This window comes from Mycteria americana, chromosome 3 (assembly GCF_035582795.1).
Source record: "Mycteria americana isolate JAX WOST 10 ecotype Jacksonville Zoo and Gardens chromosome 3, USCA_MyAme_1.0, whole genome shotgun sequence".
NCBI lineage: Eukaryota > Metazoa > Chordata > Aves > Ciconiiformes > Ciconiidae > Mycteria > Mycteria americana.
The window spans coordinates 68,918,234-68,935,481 of NC_134367.1; the positions used below are offsets into that span (position 1 = coordinate 68,918,234).

General features: G+C 38.5%; 1 protein-coding gene across 1 annotated transcript in view; it reads right to left on the minus strand.

The window, feature by feature from the left end:
* The window catches only part of SYTL3 (synaptotagmin like 3), a 35,253-nt gene extending 20,686 nt beyond the window's left edge, over positions 1–14,567 (minus strand). The window contains exons 1-6 of the mRNA XM_075498914.1: positions 14,483–14,567; positions 9,836–10,410; positions 8,239–8,454; positions 4,504–4,568; positions 1,777–1,828; positions 319–385 (exon numbers count right to left, since the gene is read on the minus strand). Of these exons, the coding sequence (XP_075355029.1) occupies positions 319–385; positions 1,777–1,828; positions 4,504–4,568; positions 8,239–8,454; positions 9,836–9,945 (510 nt within the window). The 5' untranslated portion in view covers positions 9,946–10,410; positions 14,483–14,567. The remainder of the gene's footprint in view (positions 1–318; positions 386–1,776; positions 1,829–4,503; positions 4,569–8,238; positions 8,455–9,835; positions 10,411–14,482) is intronic.
* Positions 14,568–17,248: the final 2,681 nt, after the last annotated feature.

Here is a 17,248-nt window from a genome sequence, read left to right on the forward strand (position 1 = left end):
ATCTCAGTCCAGCCTTCCTGTATTGAGGCACCAAAAACCAGGTGTAGTGTTCTAGTACCAAGCAGAGAGGGTTAATCACTTCCCTCAAAAACTGAAAACTAATTGAAAACATCCCTCATGATAGACTCTGACCTTTCTCTCCTACTACCAATGCAGCATAAAAAAAAAAAAAAGACAAAGGAACATAAGGCAGCATTTATATTGCAATATGATGCTACAGCAGTTGCTATTTACTGCATTTCTGTGGCTGGCCTTTTCATATGAATGACACCCTAAGAGGTGTGTGTATAAGTGTATTTTGCAGATGTGTACATTTACCGTCACATTGCTTCCTGCTGCGGCTTCTGTGAAAGGAGGCGGAGTTGGAGGTACGACAGAAATTTTACTAGAAATTTAAGAGACAATAAACAGTGCAACAATTAATATATTATGCTAATAGATGGATAAATAAACCATGTTCATGTACAGTATCTTTATTATCTGTCTTTGCTGCAATCTAAAGATCTGGGTTGAGATCCTGTGTCTTTAAGAGTTGCAGCACAGGCTTATTGCCTGTTTGTAAGAGTTAGGACTACCTTTCTATCTTCTCAATCTTGGGCTGCTCGAGGCAGAATTATTAATTTAAAACAATCAGGATGAGCTAATTTAGGACAGGCTTCCTAGACTTCTATATGGTTGGCAGTATTACAATCTGTGTCTGGAATGTTAAAACACAATTCCTGTGTAACGCACCCCATCTCAGTTCCAGAGATGTTTTCAGAAAACAGTCATCTTTATTTACAGTACTAAAAGGATCCTTCCTTGCCTGGGCCCAGAGCTGTTAGAGCCTCTTTACAGCATTCCAGCCATTTCATCTGTTGTAAATAGGCCAGGTCTGTGAAAAAAAATCTGTTATCTAACTAAGTCTGTTATCATGGCACAATCCCGGACCTTAAAGGCAGCTGGCGAACTCCCTTTTTGATTCTCTTTTACTTTTACCACATCTAAGTAAAAGCAAGTCCTTATGCAGCCCTGGTTAGGATCACATCTAGCTGACTATAAGTTTCTGTCTATATGTAAGTTTTCTGTCTATAAGCAGCTATGCCTTGACAGATAATTATCATAAAATTGAGATCATCTCTTTGTATCTTATTTTACTTTTTTTTTAAAGGAAGAGGGTTTCTTTTATACAATATAGTTTAAGTAGACTGTTATTTCATTATATATCACTGGTAATAACTTAAGTATGGTCATGCTTAGGCCTCAAGTCAGAGTATTTATTCAGTGTAAACTGGAATTTTTACTTGTTTTAAGTTTTGGTAAGAGGACGCGCCTTACTGAATACAGAACTTCTTGTCTACTATTTAGTCTAAAGCTATCAAATCAGCAATATATCTCATTGAGCAAATAATGATGCTATTGCTATTATACCTAGTAAATAATTTTCATCTCTGATCATTCAAAAGTAGGGTGTAAATTTGAAAGATAATGGTGTAAACAGGTATGCGAAAAATATAACTAGATATAACAAGAATACTGCATGTCCCTTCATTTCAAGTAAATAAGAAACTATTACTCCAAACATACTACTCTCTTTTGTACTTGAGACCCTTTCTATGGATCGCTGAGAGATAAAAAGGTAATTTTTCTATGCTTTTACCATTTGTACTCCAAAAGTATTGAAATTTGTTTTTCATAATAAAAAAATTAAAACTGCTGACTGGTTTATAATATACAATATATTACCTAGACAAATTCTCAGTGTCCTAGGACCATTTGTCCTTTTATGAGTCTTACCTCAGTTTCTGATAAGATTTCAAGAGCTTTGCACCAACTGTTTCATGCCTGCCTGTGAAGGAGAAAAAAAAAAAACCCACCCAAAGGTCATTTAGCAACAACAGCAGTTACTAATGCCTGTATAATACTTTTTAAAATCAGTGCCTTTTCAGGAACTGGCCTGTATTTACAGAAGCTCATGCACATGCAAGTCAGGAGTGAAATCAACCCCCACCTGACGTATCAGCATACATGCCAAGCAACACACAAGTTTCTCCTGTATCACAACCTCTATCATGATTTCACCTTCACCTCTCGCAGGTGACACATTCAGACCAGCTCTTCACAAATGCAGAGGACAATCATGTATGGATGCTAACAGGTCCATTCCTACAGGTTGCTAAGTGCTCTCAGCCTCCTGAGGTCCAGGAGGCAGGTAGTGCATGGGCCCACCGCACTAAAGCACACTTCAACCATAAAACTCAAACACTGTGGAAAGCTTGAAAATGTGTACAAGAGTAGGCACATGGTCATCTCTTGCATCTTATGAAAAATTCTTTTCACTTTTCCTACTAGTGACCTGAACAATCATGAAAACGCATGACTAGCTCACAAACATGAGCAAAACCCTTTGCTAAGGCCATCCCTGTGGGGAAATAGCAACCATGTCACGTTCCTCAGGTAAGCAGCCACATGATGTAAAGAACACCAAGGAGCAAGCGCTCCATCAGGCACAAACAATGAAGACTCATAAAAAGGTAGTTTGCTCCTGAGTGATTGCCAACAGAAAGAAGGGCTAAATGCATGTAACAAATGGCCAAATAAAGTAGCTGGAGTGCTTTAGTCACTAATCATTCCTAATACAAAAAGCAGCATGTGATCTATGCTTTGCTGAAGATGCCATTAATTATAATGTATTACTTACATATAAGTAGCAGACCTTGCTGGTGGTAGAAACAACAATCAACTTATTGATGTTACAAATTTCAATCAGAACTCCAGACTTAATGCTCTGTTATTAATAAGTAATATTTGGTATCTTGATTTATTGCAGCATTAAATGATTTCTTAGATTTTCAATTTATTAGTTAGTAAGGCAATCTACCACTTTTATGAAAATATGACTTTTATCCTTTAGGTAGAAGCAACACAGAATTAATAAAGAGCATACTGATCTAACTTTTTTTTTCTACTCTGCAACATGAAAAAACTTCACTGTAACATCTATTTCTTCAGTTAAACTTATTTTACAGTGAATACTTCACTTGTGTTGTATTTTCAAACCAAAAGAGGGCACTGCCTCTCCAGGCTTGAAGGATACATAACTACTATGGCTGCTGTTTCAAAAGTTTGCCATTTTTTAACCCCTTTAATTATATCAGTTGATCTAATCAAAGGAACTAAACAAAACCTATTTCTTCCTGCAGGCTTATCTTCTGTATATCCTTAGATCTTTGTGACTTCAACAGTATCACTATTAGACTAACTAAGCAAAATGTTTCAAGCACACACAAAGCTTTGATAATGCAAGGAGAGAATTCATTTACTGTACTGGAAAGAGGGACAGTCAGTATCTTGCAATATCAGATTCAGTGTCTGAGAAAAACATAGCATTTTCCAATAACTCAGAGAGATTATTAAAATTACTGGCTTCAGACTCACTGAAAAGAATATGAGGGAAAATTATTAAAAATGGTTATGGGATACAACTGTGCTTTAAAAGATCAGTCAACCAATACTTCAAAATCAGAAATTGTGTTAGCTCAAATGGAATTCAGTGAAATCTTTCAAATTTTAAATGAATTGTTTTAGCAGGAACTGTAGTTCATTTCTTAACTTGCTACCTGCTGTCTTTTGTGAATACCTACTTCCAAAAATTTGCCTGATTATGTTCTTCCATTTATAAACTTCTTATTCAAGTTTCCCAAGAGGTATTTAAGGTTCAGTGCTTTCCTTTTTACCAGCTATTCTTAAATCTAGATACCATGCAGATATTGGAAATGAAACTGTAACATTTAGCTACAGTCAGGCACAAAGTTAAATAGTTGCCTATCTGAAGTGGCGCTTCAAGGGAAAGAGGAAGGAAATCCTCTCCACCTTATTAGTGGTTGATTGTAGGTGAAAACGAAGACTAACAGCCTCTTCGTTGGTGAAACACATTCACCATAGGGCAATCCATCCACATCCTCTGTAGTTTCTTTTAGGGCTTTGTATTTCTAATTGCACTGAAAAGACTGAACACAAGGCAATGGCGCAGCTGGCTGAAAGTAAAGAAACGGTAAGCATTTAGCTCTCTGTTGATTTATAGCTATACATGTTTTTCCTCATTCCATTCTGTCATTTCTTTATGCTTTAGATCTTTCTCAGTGAAAACAATTGAAGTTTTAACTTTGACAAACAATGGATGCAAGATCATTTCCTTCCTGCACATATATTTTAACATTTCTATATTTATTTCATACCATTGTATTTCTTAGAAGCCTTACATGCTCATTAATTCAAATTGATATGGCCAGAAATTTTCTTATTCTTCTTACTCATACAAAATACACTATACTTTTAAATGCATTCGGCTAGTTTGTGTTCATGTTTTATTTAGTGCATAGAGAGATGGACTGCATGATAATTTCTGACAGACCTCTCACCAAGTGGAAGAAACATTAAATACAGTGGCAGAGTGCATTCTATGTTTCACTTAGATGAGGACTACACATTACACAGCAGTTTATTGTCTGTTCCAGTGATTACCTTCACCTGGATATTTCTTTGCTCGTTCTTCAAAGAACCATTCACCAGCCTTTACTTTCACATCTCTGAAAAACAAGCAAAAGACATTTGGATCAACATTTTCCAAAGTGCATGTCTTCAAATGTTTGATAACCATTTAACAATCTAACAATCCTTCTTAATGCTACCATAAAACTAGTCTTTCATGACTGCTCACTCCATTGACTGATTTTCCCATGGGTCTGCAAACACAGGATTCCTCTCCTCTATTTTTTTTTCCTTTTTGCTATGTAGGACTGCCCATGGAAAGCCATACACACTGTTCCAGGCATTGCTCTGAAGCCAGGAGTCCTAGGTTCACTCCAGTCTATACAACCAACTTGCATAACAGCCCCAGGCACTCGTGCTGACACCACTGCTTACAGCTGCAGCCTAGTCTAAGGAGCAGGTAAAGTCAATGATAGAGGATATTCTCCCAAGCAGAACTTGGGATGGTTACGAGGGAGCACTGAGCTCCACAACCCTGATGGCTTCACGGCCCATGTCTCTCCATTTTGTAGAGGCTAACATCAATGATGTCCATGTCATACACAGGCACCAGGATCACAGAATGAGAAAAGTAATGATTAACAAGTATGAAAGGATATCAGACTAAATAGCTCTGTGAAGAGCAGATTTTCAGCAGATTTGACTCTTACATTTTGTTGTCTCCAAGTGAATTAGACGAAGTCTGCAACCTGAACTCATCCATTATTAAAGAGGCAAAAAATTCTTTAACTGAGGAAAGGATTCTCTGGAGTCTCAGGTTCCAAATTCTCATCTAAATGTCTTACTAATTTTTAGGGCATATATATTATCTCTGTTCCTTGTGGATTTTCTGATGCTTATTATAGGATGAAGTCCCACTGCAAAAATTTCCTCAGTGCAGGCACTGCTAAATTTTCTTCTTTACCCAGTAGTTAATTTTCCTTCTATGAAATTAATCTCTTTATTACCATTCCCTCTGCCAAACTTGCTTGAAACTGGCAACAACATATAGACAGTAAATTCATGTAGGGCTTGTCTCCTTAAGAAAACAAAATCTCTAAACACGAGAGCTATACTGATATCCACCAAAGGCCAGGCAACAAAACCCCTGGGTCTGCCATTTCACACCTCACCTTATTCCATGTTAAAATAGACAAACTTTAGGTAGGATGCTGTTTGTTCTTTCTGTGGCTTGATTTTAAGGCATTTTAGGCATGTAAAATATAGCTTTGTAAGTAGCAATGAAGAATATTCAAAAAATTCATTACCTGTGTAGATTGCACTATTTATTTACATGCCTAACCATAGATCCTTGCGCATAACTGAACACAGATGAGTTTGAAAATTAGGTTAAAATAACTTTGAGACAGGATACTTATTTACTTTGGATGGAGATCTATTAACTAATAAATGTCTGAAATCTCTGGCTGCACTACATCAAGGGCTCTGCATAGGTAGTGCCTCGATTATGATCTCCAGCCTATCTTCACAGAGTTTAATCTCCAGTTCTGCACAGGCTCATATGATGATTAGACTACTCACAGGATGAAAACAGATCTGGAAATACCCCCTTTTTTTTTTTTTTATTTTTTTTGCTAACGAGTGTATTAAGCTAAGCTATGGCCAAAAGTGTGACAACAAAGCTGATAAAGAACTATCCTTGTCAGGTAAAAGACTAAGCTACTTCAAAGCAAATGTCTTTCTAGACTCCTAGAAGACAGGATTCCTTTAAAAAAATGCACTATACCAACTCCATTTACATAAGAGATGCCTCTTCCAGGTGAAAGATACAAACTTTGTCAGTGCATAAGGCTTTTTAAATTTCTTATTTTGTAAACAACGAACACTCACCTATCCCTGCATGCTCTTCCACTATGGTGTTTAAGCATGTTTGTTACAAACACGACCCCAGTGTCTAGGAGAGAATCTCAGTAATGTTCCTGCTGATAATGGTTTTTTTTCAGGATAACAATTTTTTTCATTATCAGCTGCTGATGATAATGTTTTACTGTAGTGGTAACCACAACTCAAAATTACGGTTGCTCAGGACTTGAAAATCAGCTCTTACACTTCTTAGTTGCCCTATTTTTCCCTCACCGGGGTAAACAAAAGGCGCTGAGTAGCATTTACCACACTGCTGCACTCCTTACCCTTCTTGCGATTTGCAGCCTTGATGTAAAGCTCACTGAAAGCAACAGAAGAAGTCTGACCAATTTTAATGGACTTTGCATCATGACTAAACAAGATCAAATATGCTGTCTCTTTGCCATAAAGAGAATTTCAATGACAGCTAAAGAATTCCTCTATATTAGCAAGACAAAAAAGTAATTTTCTCAAGTAAAAATGTCTTTTAATTCATTTAAATAATGCTTTCCTGGTTTTACCATTAAATATCTGGACATGCTTATGAAATAATTAAGGGTGCACAGCACTATACAAGGCAGCTTAACAACTAGCTGCTCTCTATAGGGGACTTCCACTGTGGCCACCAAATAACTGGAAACCAATTGAAAAGAAGAGGAAGTGGAGGGAGGTATCTAGAGGAGCATACGGAAAGTTAACTTTTTAACCTTTCCTTTTAGTGCTTATAGTGTGAAGCACAGACAGTGAATTATATGCATCAAAATTTAGTAACTGCTTTGTATCAAATATAGATGGAGCTAATCTGCCTATTTTATATATAAATTGTAAAATAAACTGAGGATTCAGAGAACATATTTTTAGTGATAGTTTATAGTCTCTTCCAAACTATAGAAAATTACTTCAAACTAGTAGTAGAAATTCATTTAGCTTAAGACTAATACCTTGCCTTACATGTCTCAGGCATTATTTAAATCTCGTCTTGGCATCTTAAGAGGGAGTGAAGTGGTGCATTAATCTTGCGTTGGCATAAAGTAAAATTTCATCCAAATCCTCACCCTTTGTACAGGGATATACATCATCCAGCACAGCTGTTGATTCATTTTCAAAACTATCTTTCTTTGTCTACATAATATTATTTTTCATCCAAGGTGGAAATATAGCTTAACCATTTGGTTTAGGAAGATTCTGATGTATAGGAAGGACAATGATGGAGTATTTTGATATAAAAATTGTACCAATACAGTAAAGGAAAGATTGTTTCCTGTGTTCTGGAAAACAAAAGCAAGGTGACATAGTAAAAGAAAAAACGACTAATTCAAAGTAAATACATTTGGATTTCTGTCCACATTTAAACAATTCCTGATAACGTTATTAATGCTTTTTGCTTTTAAAATTTATATAAAACATGACTTCAAATTATTCATCAATCCAGGTTCCTCACTCCTGTAGCATGAGGCATGATTAGGAAATTATCAAGGAATTGGCTATACTACCCCAAAACACAGCACCTTCAGCAACTTGTTATGATGCACTGGTTCAGTACTGAGTGAGGGGAAGGAGTTCTATCTACAGTTCAGAAACTAACGACTGTTCCTATGCTTTGCCGTTATCACCTCTGCCACACTACCTCTGGCCTACCTTGAGGATCCATTTTGCTAAATACAGGAAAGGAAATCCTGACTACATGAAGTATAACGCAAAATTCCCATCAATTTAATTGCTACCAGGACTTCATCCAACACTTTAATTCCGCCAGAGGGTTTGTTTCATTAATTGTTTAAAGCAACAGATACACACAAAACCAGTGTGCATCCACTGGATAACCAGTATAAACTGGCACTTACCCAAACCAGTAAGATTTCTTACCCATGAGCGTAACAAACGGTGCATTTCCAAAGGCAGGGATTCAGGCAGACACGGCATTCAGAGCACACTCGATGACTGCACCCATTGCATACTGCACCTCTGTTCATCAATAACCCAAGCGATTTCTGACAGCGAGCACAAGATCTCTCCTGGTATTCATGGCTTACATTTCTTGCCCCTTTCCACCGAAGCTGCTGCAGCTGCAGTTTCAGTTTCCTAATCCCCCAGGTGAAAAAAAAAAAAAAAAAAAAAAATTAAATAGACCAAAATCCCCATGTAAGTCACAAGCTAATACCCTGGTTGTGCAATATCGTTACTAGTGGGAGATACGCCCTCAAGTTTGACCTCAATTCAGCACTGTCTGAAGGTGTCTACACACAGCATTTTTGCACTGTGACTGTCTATGCAACCACAACTGTGCATACAGAGTAATAGTCTAGTATAAATGGGGTTCTGTTCATGTCAGTTATGCACGCTCAGGGCACCGAAATTGTATATGCAAGTGATTATGTATTCACATACAAAAACTGAGACTAAATGTGCTCCCTTTCATTGGATGACATTTTTTATCATATTTACCCAAGACTCAAATCTTCTATCAAGTAAAAATAATCATAACAAATGCATCATCTGAAAGTTAAATAAAAAACACATCAGACCAAGATATTGAAACCTCTCCCTTTCATTAACTTTGCTTCCATTGCACATGCCAATAATCAATACCTATGTTTTTGTTAGCTACGTCATCAACAGTTGTCAGGGATTTTCTAACCAATTCAGACTTCCTTTATAACCCTTTCCTTACTTTTCACAATCATTTAATATGTCCAGTAATACTTACGTAAATGTTTGCTGTAAACAAACCTTAAGTTTCTACAATTAAGAGACTAAAAATTTCTAACTTAGCAACACAAATACCCTGTCTTATATGGCGATGCAACGAGATAAAGCAGGGTACAAGCTGCAAGGAAATCCTTGCCCTAGCCCCGATACAAAGCAAATAAAATGCTGGAGGATTATGCCTTATCCTTCACAACTGAGATACCTGCCTAGTGTGAAATAATGAAATACAATCCTTTTCCTAACCATTGACACCTATTGACACTAGTAACAACCTCCGAGACAGTGTGGTGTGCTTGCTACCTGTTGTATGTGAGAAGGGACACTGATGGATTCAGCACAATAAGCACGTATCCAATGATTCTTAACTCCAGTCTTGACACAACGTAAGTTAAACAAGCCAAAGATCTGAACATGTTTTGTGTTACCAGAACTATATGGGCATGCATAAGAACATGATGAGAATACTATAAAGCCTTCATAGAAAAAATACAGGCAGCAACAGAACTTTCTATGAAGGCCAGAAGTAAAATTCATCAAGTTGATTATTCACTGAACAGTACTTGCTCATCTTTACTGTAATCAATAGTATTGTAAAGCCAAGAGGCTCTGTATAATCCTTAGTTTTCCTAAAGACTAAAAAGGCATTAGCTAACAACAAGTTAAAAAAAGGAAAACATTTGGAAGGATAGCAAAGAGGAAGAGTACTTCTGAGAAAAAAGGAACAGAAATACAGGAATAGGGGAAGAGCAGATACCTTATTCTTTCCTCTTCTGTTTTTCTCACCATCTGGTCACGGTACAGGACTTCCAGAACAGCCTCTCGTTCCAATTCCTTAAGGAAGTTTAGATTAAATTCACAGGCCATTTTCCCCAAACTTCACTTATTTTGTAGACTCCCGTCCTATAGTTCTACTACATCCAGAACGATGGATACTACTTTATAGAGTATAATGTGGTCTGAGTGTTTACTAAGTGCCTGCGCTCTTACTTGATTACTTGACACGTTTCACTGTGTCATACCCTTGAAGAGAAAAATAACTGCGTCTGTCTTCACACAAGTCATCGTTTAAGTGTCTCTGCTACCCAGGGAATATGAACAGTTAGCAAGGTCATAGCAGTCTTGTCTTTTTCCCGTGAAAGAACTTCTTGTTCTTTTCTTTTTTCTTTTTTTGCTGAGAGTGGTTCCAAAAGGGATGAGAGCTTGAAGTAAGGTCCTAGATAGGGCTTTAACTGTCACCAGATGAACGGACAATTCACCAAGAGATGGTGTAAAGGAGTGGGGGGAATGATTTTTTTTTTATTTGTTCTTGTATATTTGGGATTTCTGGGCCTAGAGAAAAAAAGAATACATGTTATTATCTCTTCTCCTCACCTCTTCAAGACATTTCAAACAGTATGTGAAGACCACATTTTGCTATACTCATGCTATACCTTTCATGCACTAATTCAGATACAGGAGAGGTTTTAAGACAGTCCCGTTCTTCAAACAGCCTCACCATACTGTCCATTAACACTCAGCCATGTACTTTCACATTTTTTGTACAGTCAACATAAAACAACCAATAAAGAAGCTTAATTTAATTTTGAGCACAGGTCTACAGGCCCCATGACTGAGAAAGTCATGCTGGTTGAGACAAAAATGCCCCTTTCTAATCTCATCTTACTGAAAAGACAAAATATCCCAAGCCTAAGAGGAAACAGGGAAAGACACCCCCTAAGAGTCACTTCTATCAATTACCTACGTCTGTTAAGTCTAGATAAACAGTTTAATACCCAATAATGCTATTATCTTTATTAGCACACACAAGCACTAAAGAGTCAAGATATATAGTATTTCCAGCTCAGTGCACTAACAATTTTGGCCCCAAACTGATGATGTTAATGCACAAATATATGAGAAGTATAAAACTAAAACAGAATCACAACTGTATTTTGGATATATTCTGTGACCTTCACTTTTGTAAAACTCCCACTAAAATAGAAAATAATTTTAATATACTTTGCAGTAAACTAGAGAAAGAAAATGATTATTGAATCTAATTCAGCTTACACACCATATTCAGTTTTAATACTACTGTCTAGTGTGTATTACAAGAAATGTAAGAGAGTTCCACTTATGGTACACCAAATATTACAGATGTGTATATGAAAATTGGTTAAGTGTTTCAAACTTAATCTGAACTAAATACATACAGTCAGGCTCTAGGAAGAAGGTCTAGACCCTAGGACAGCAGGGTAAAGCCTTCCCAGAGCAGTTACTGATGCTTCACTGATGGACCTCAGCTGACGATCTGACCAACTATCTGCATTGCTGGATCATTATTTTAAAATACTGTGAGTTTTAATTTAAAAAAAAAAAAAAAACAAACACACCAAAACACCAAAACTTCAGATACATAGTGTAATGTATTTTTGTCGGTGCAGGGAATTACTTTACATACAGCTTGCCCCAATTAAGTTACTTAATTTCACACAAAAAAAGCAGGAGGTGATAATTTGTATGTATAAAGACTATGCATTCCATTCTTTTATATTTTTTTTGAAACCCTTCAACAGACACCAGAAGGACAAAGTATTTCACAGAAACAGTGTTAACAAAGAAAACAAAAAGACTGGTTTCCTGTGGAAACAAAAGAGGCAGAGATAGGCATAATCATATTTTATTTCCTTACCAACTGCAATTTCACAGGAAATTACTCAGTTGAAACCTAAAAAGCCTGAGCAATTTTTTAACACAATATATGTCATTTTCAAAGGCCCCTGCATCCTTCACCTGCTTTCATCTTTTACCTCAAGAATACCTCCCAGGATTGATGAGCATGTTTAGAGCCTTCAACTCCATTTAAGTCAGTACAATCTGAAAGAGCAGTCAGTACAAGCTCAGGGACCTCTGCCCTATACAGAATACCAAAACACCCATTACAGTGTAAATTACGTTTTCTATAAAATCCTAGGATTTCCAAAGGTTAGCATATCTACAACATCATCAGAAAATCTTCCTGAAGCATCAGTAAAAGCTAGCAAATTCATTATAGTTATTATTAGGTGGATCCAATAAAACCGCTCTAGTGATCTTAAAGAAAATACACGAATGTCTTACAGACCTATTAAGAACGTGCCACTGTAAAATAGTCACTAAAAGCAACATCCACAGTTAAGCAAGCACAGAAATAGTTGCTATTTGATATCTCCTTCAAATTCTTTAAAAAAAGGACTACCTCCCTTCTTCACAGAAGAGCACAAAGTTTTCCATATGTCAAGCCTGTTTTGGGAAATGGGTTTCAGATGCCATCTTAGTGTATGAAAAATATTGAGGGCATACAGAATCTTATTTAGAGATGCATAAATTTTTTTTTTAAATTATGTTTTCAGCTATTCAAGCTTGCACAAATTTAAATGGTGTGAGGGAAAGAACACCTTGGAGCCTCCCCTTGTTTCCACTTCGTCGTGCTCACAGCTATTCTCCCCGGGAGACACAGGTTCTCCCTAGCCAGGGCAGGATTCTTCAGAAGGGCATTCGACCTCAGCCCATCAGTGATACTGCAAACAACATCATCAAAACCAGTTGGTCTATTGCTACACTTCATATCCTGTTCACAATGATAAATCATAAGCACTGAATCTAATGCCAGTAGTAGACTGCCAACAGCGACTAGGATGGAAAGACTAGGATCATCTTCAGGCACCAAACAACAGAACAAATTTACTACAGAGCAAAGTGCCAGGGGCCCTGCATCCTACAGTATCTGCACTATGCAGAGAGGGAAAAAGCCACCATGGCTCTCTCACTGCTGGGCAAGATCATGGAATCATAGAATGGTTTGAGTAAGAGCATCACATGCTGCAGAGAATAAAGCTTAAAATACATCATGTAGCCAGCAGCTCTATCAATATTGCACCTGGACATTCCTACAGTTGGGTTTTTTTTAACCTTCACGAAGATTTAAGCTCAGACAATCGTTGTGTTCTGTAAATTTTTCTTGCACATTCAAAGACAACTCAAAATGTAGCTTAATGATGAGGTAGCTTTAAGAATAAATAAATTACTATATCCCCACAAATAGGGGATAATCCTTGTGCCCCACAACAGACTTGAGCTTGTAATCATTTCACAGAGGTGTTCAAATTGGACTGATAAGCTCTCTACTTTCCTAACAGAAAAAAAGAGCTTTTCTAACACCAAAGCTGTCTGGCATTAGATTAGTTTTCTGGCAGTAAAAAAGAAGTGGTGTTTTCAGTAATGATGCTCCTTGACAGGAAAACACAATCTTAAAAACCTTCACAGATGCCCTCCTTTCATGTTTACCCATCGAATCCAGCTACCTAGCCGTTTTACACGGTCAGCTAACCTCAAAGCCAAGCATCTTCTGTGTAAAACCAAAAGCAACAGCAACCTCTTTAGTAAATACCAAGACACTTCTCCCTTTTCAGCACAAAGCTCACATAAAATATTTTGTCCAAGCATTATTTTAAATTATGTATTTAAAATAATCCAGTGTCAGGAACCTTGCAGTTGGATCAGTAGCTTTCCGAAACTATCATGTGAAGTCTCAAAGCCATCATAAAGGAGATGGGACGACCAACGTGGTCACGTCTTAGAAGAGGGAGGCATACACGCACACAGTGCAATCTCAGCTGACCATGCTTTTTTCTTTTATATCAGGCTAAAATAGTACATAGTTATGTAACTGAAGAGCAATCAAAAGCCCTACCTAGGACAAGATTAAGTTTGCAAAAGGTAGCTTATTTTTTAAGTTTTTGAACTTAGAAATGCCTGACTTAGCAAGCTACTTTTTCTCAAAGCAATTTTGCATGTAATGTATTATTGATCTCCTTTCAGATCCTTAAGCATTAGCAAAATAATGACAATTAAATAAGTATAAATAAACTGATCTTCTAAAGTCTCAGCCTTAATTGACTTGAGATAATTGGATTACTTCATCCATTAACCGAGAAGATGGATGTAATACATCAGTAGCTAGGACACAGATTAAAGAGGTTCAGAGTAAAAATGATCACAAAAGCTCCTGGAATTTATGGCTATTTTCTATTCTGCAGAGGCCAATTACATAAATTTATTCTTAGTTAAGAAAATTACAAGTGTTATTTTATACTACTTGCCTGCAACAGTTTTATTTTCATATCCTTGCATAGAGGCAAATTATTTATAACTTCTTTGATAATGTTTTACCAAAGTTATGTCTTGTGATTTTAATAACATCCCACCCCAGCACTTAAAGTGTAAAAACAAAAACAAAACCAAACCGAACACAAACACTTTTTTAAGTTCCAGTTGTGATCTTTCCATGAAATCTTTGCAGTCTAAAAAACACTATCCCAGTACATAAAAATGCATCCCCCTGTGCAATGTCATATAGAACAGATTAAAAAGATGTTCTTACCTTTTCAGCAGCCATCAAAGAAAGATGCATGGAAGTAAACTGCTTTTAAGAGTTGAGTAGCACTTTTACTATTTACTTATCTTTCCTTAAAGAAAACTGGTGGCTGTTCTCCACCCCCTTTCCTTCCTTTGGGCACCGAAATTAGACTGACGTATGTACAGAGGAACATCCCCAAAACAGCTAAAAGCAAATGCACTCAAGGAAGAGCTCTAGTGTTACAACAGCTTTTGTCAAGTCTCTGGTTTTATTAACAGCAACTAGCAATCAAAGAGAAGTTATTCATTTTTCTAACATTAAAAAGAGACTCGGCACAAGAGACTATAAAAGCTGACTGATATCATCAAAATATGCTGTCTTCAAGCCACACACAGGAAGAGAAGTGGCTTTGAGTTCTACATCGTTTCTTTTTCTGATACTATAGATGTGAAAATACTACTAACCTCAACGTCCCCAGGACTCGCACAGAAAACGCCGCTTGTATCGCAAACAGTTATTTCCTGGAAACAAAATAGTTTTCTATTCAGATCTGAATTACAAAGCGATTAGCACAGATAAAAGAATTCATCTCTATTTTACCTCACAACTGGTAAATCTGATGTCAGATACAGATTAAAACATTCTTTGGACTGGATATCCCAGTTCAGTCTACTACAGAACCAAGTGTGAGTAATGAAGTTCAAAATTACATCCAAATTATTTAAAATCCGGAGAAGAAGAGAGTCTGTTCTTGCAGATTGATCTCCTTGTTCTTGGCTCTACCAGGTAAATTGTATGTACAATACAGAAACCCTTCTTAGTGTTTTGGGTGTTTTAAGAAATATTAATTTTAGTTAAAATGAAACAAAGCACTGCAATTCTATTCACATGGAAAAATTAATCAGCCTGCAGTTTTATAAACTCATTAAATTCAACAGGTTCAAACACTTTCACCTGTGCACTTAAAGAAGTTTAATCACTACCTTCAACCATATCACTGAAAACAACTGTTAGTGGGGCACAGAGCTAAGCCCAACAAAGAGTATTTAGATTATTTAGGCCTTCATTTCAGGCAAAACTTTAACTAAGTAAAAGACCAGAAATAACCTGAGGATTGTAACTACCCACAGTGACATATTTGTAGTATCACAAAGCCAGGCTGGGGAAAGTTAGCCTTACAGCCAGCTTTTCCCTAATATTTAACCAAAGCCTTAATTGCCACACTTTTACATCATCATATTTTTCTCTCTCACCCCTGGACATGGAAAACTGCTGCAGTATTTTATATGCGCTAAGAATGTAACCAAGTTGCAGCCTTTTATTCTTTTGGATAAACAAGCACCGCTTGTTCAGCCTTCCCATAGTCCTCACTTTTTTGTCTCTGCTTTCTGCTCAGTGGGAGCAGCAAACACAGAGCTCCGAGGAGAGGGGCCGAGGGCCAGCTCAGCAGCCAGCTGCAGTCCTGCCATATCCCAGTGGGGCAGGCAGAGCGGGTGCTGCCCGCAGGGTGCCCACACAGTCCCAAAGCGAGGTGACTGGTCAGGGTCATCTTCTTCAGGAGAAGCAGGAAGCAGAGCCAGACACGGGACTAGAGACAAGGTTAAAACGTAGGGCCGAGGTCCGCTGAAGAGACAGGCCTGGAGCAGAGGGCACAGGGGTGGTGGCCACAGCTGAGGCTGATCAGCGCAGCCAAGGCCTGTGGGTGTACTTGGGGCCCTGAGGCTGTAGCTCACTCACGACCTTCTTGAAATACAACACCTAAAACTGGACACAGTATTCCCCATGAGGCCTTACTGTGCAGAGTACAATAGAAATGCTGCTTCCCACATCCTGCAAGCTATACAGCCATTTACATGTCCCAGTATGGTAACTCCTTTTTTAACAGCAGCATTGTATGACAGACTGAGGTAAACCGTACCTAAATACACTCCCCTACCCTCTTGCCTATGGAACGGCTACTGGGTGAGCTGGTCCTGCCCTGTCTGCATTTATAGAGCTGGTTATTCCTGCCTCAGTAAAGATCTTTGCACTTGCCCCCAGTAAGTTAATTTCTCCTTCCTTCAGGCTATTTCTCCAGTTCATCCAGGCCACTCTGAACCTGAGCAGCATCTTCCACTGTTTACATCGTCTCTCGGATGATGGTATCACCACTAACTTGAGCAACCTGTAAACTGTGCACGCACCCAAAAAATCCTTGAAGTGTGCCCCTTAATTTCATTGTCCTGATTCTGGCTACTAAAAATAATGGGGTCTGCTTAGAACTGTAAGAATTCACATATTCTTCATGTCTTTCCGGGGGGTGGGGGGGGGTTCAGTTCCTGGGCATACATGACATACTCAGGCCTTCTTTCAAGCTGTTTCCAGAAAAGAAGATGCAGATCCTCCTTCCCAGGGAAGGACCTCTAGGACCCACCTCTCCGCAGGCGCGCCCACTGAACACAAACGGCAAGCTATCTGTATGACAAACACCGCCGTGACAAGCAGCCTCCTCTCTCTCAACCCCAGGCTTTGGGGCGTTTCACAACGCCATGACGGTCCTACCACCCCGCCGAGCGGCACCTCCCCGCCCGGGTCCCGGCCAGGCGCCTCCGCGCTGCCGCCATGGAAACCGCGCCATCTTGCACGGCGCCGGCCAGGCCGAGCCCCGCAGCGGCGGCGATCACCGCACTCCCCGTTGCTACGCGCCCGAGACGCGGAGAGCGCATTGCGCAGGCGTAAAGAGAGCGCCACGGGGGGGGGGGGGGGGAGTGCGCAGGCGCACTGCCAGTCGTTCGGGTGGGGAAGCGCCGG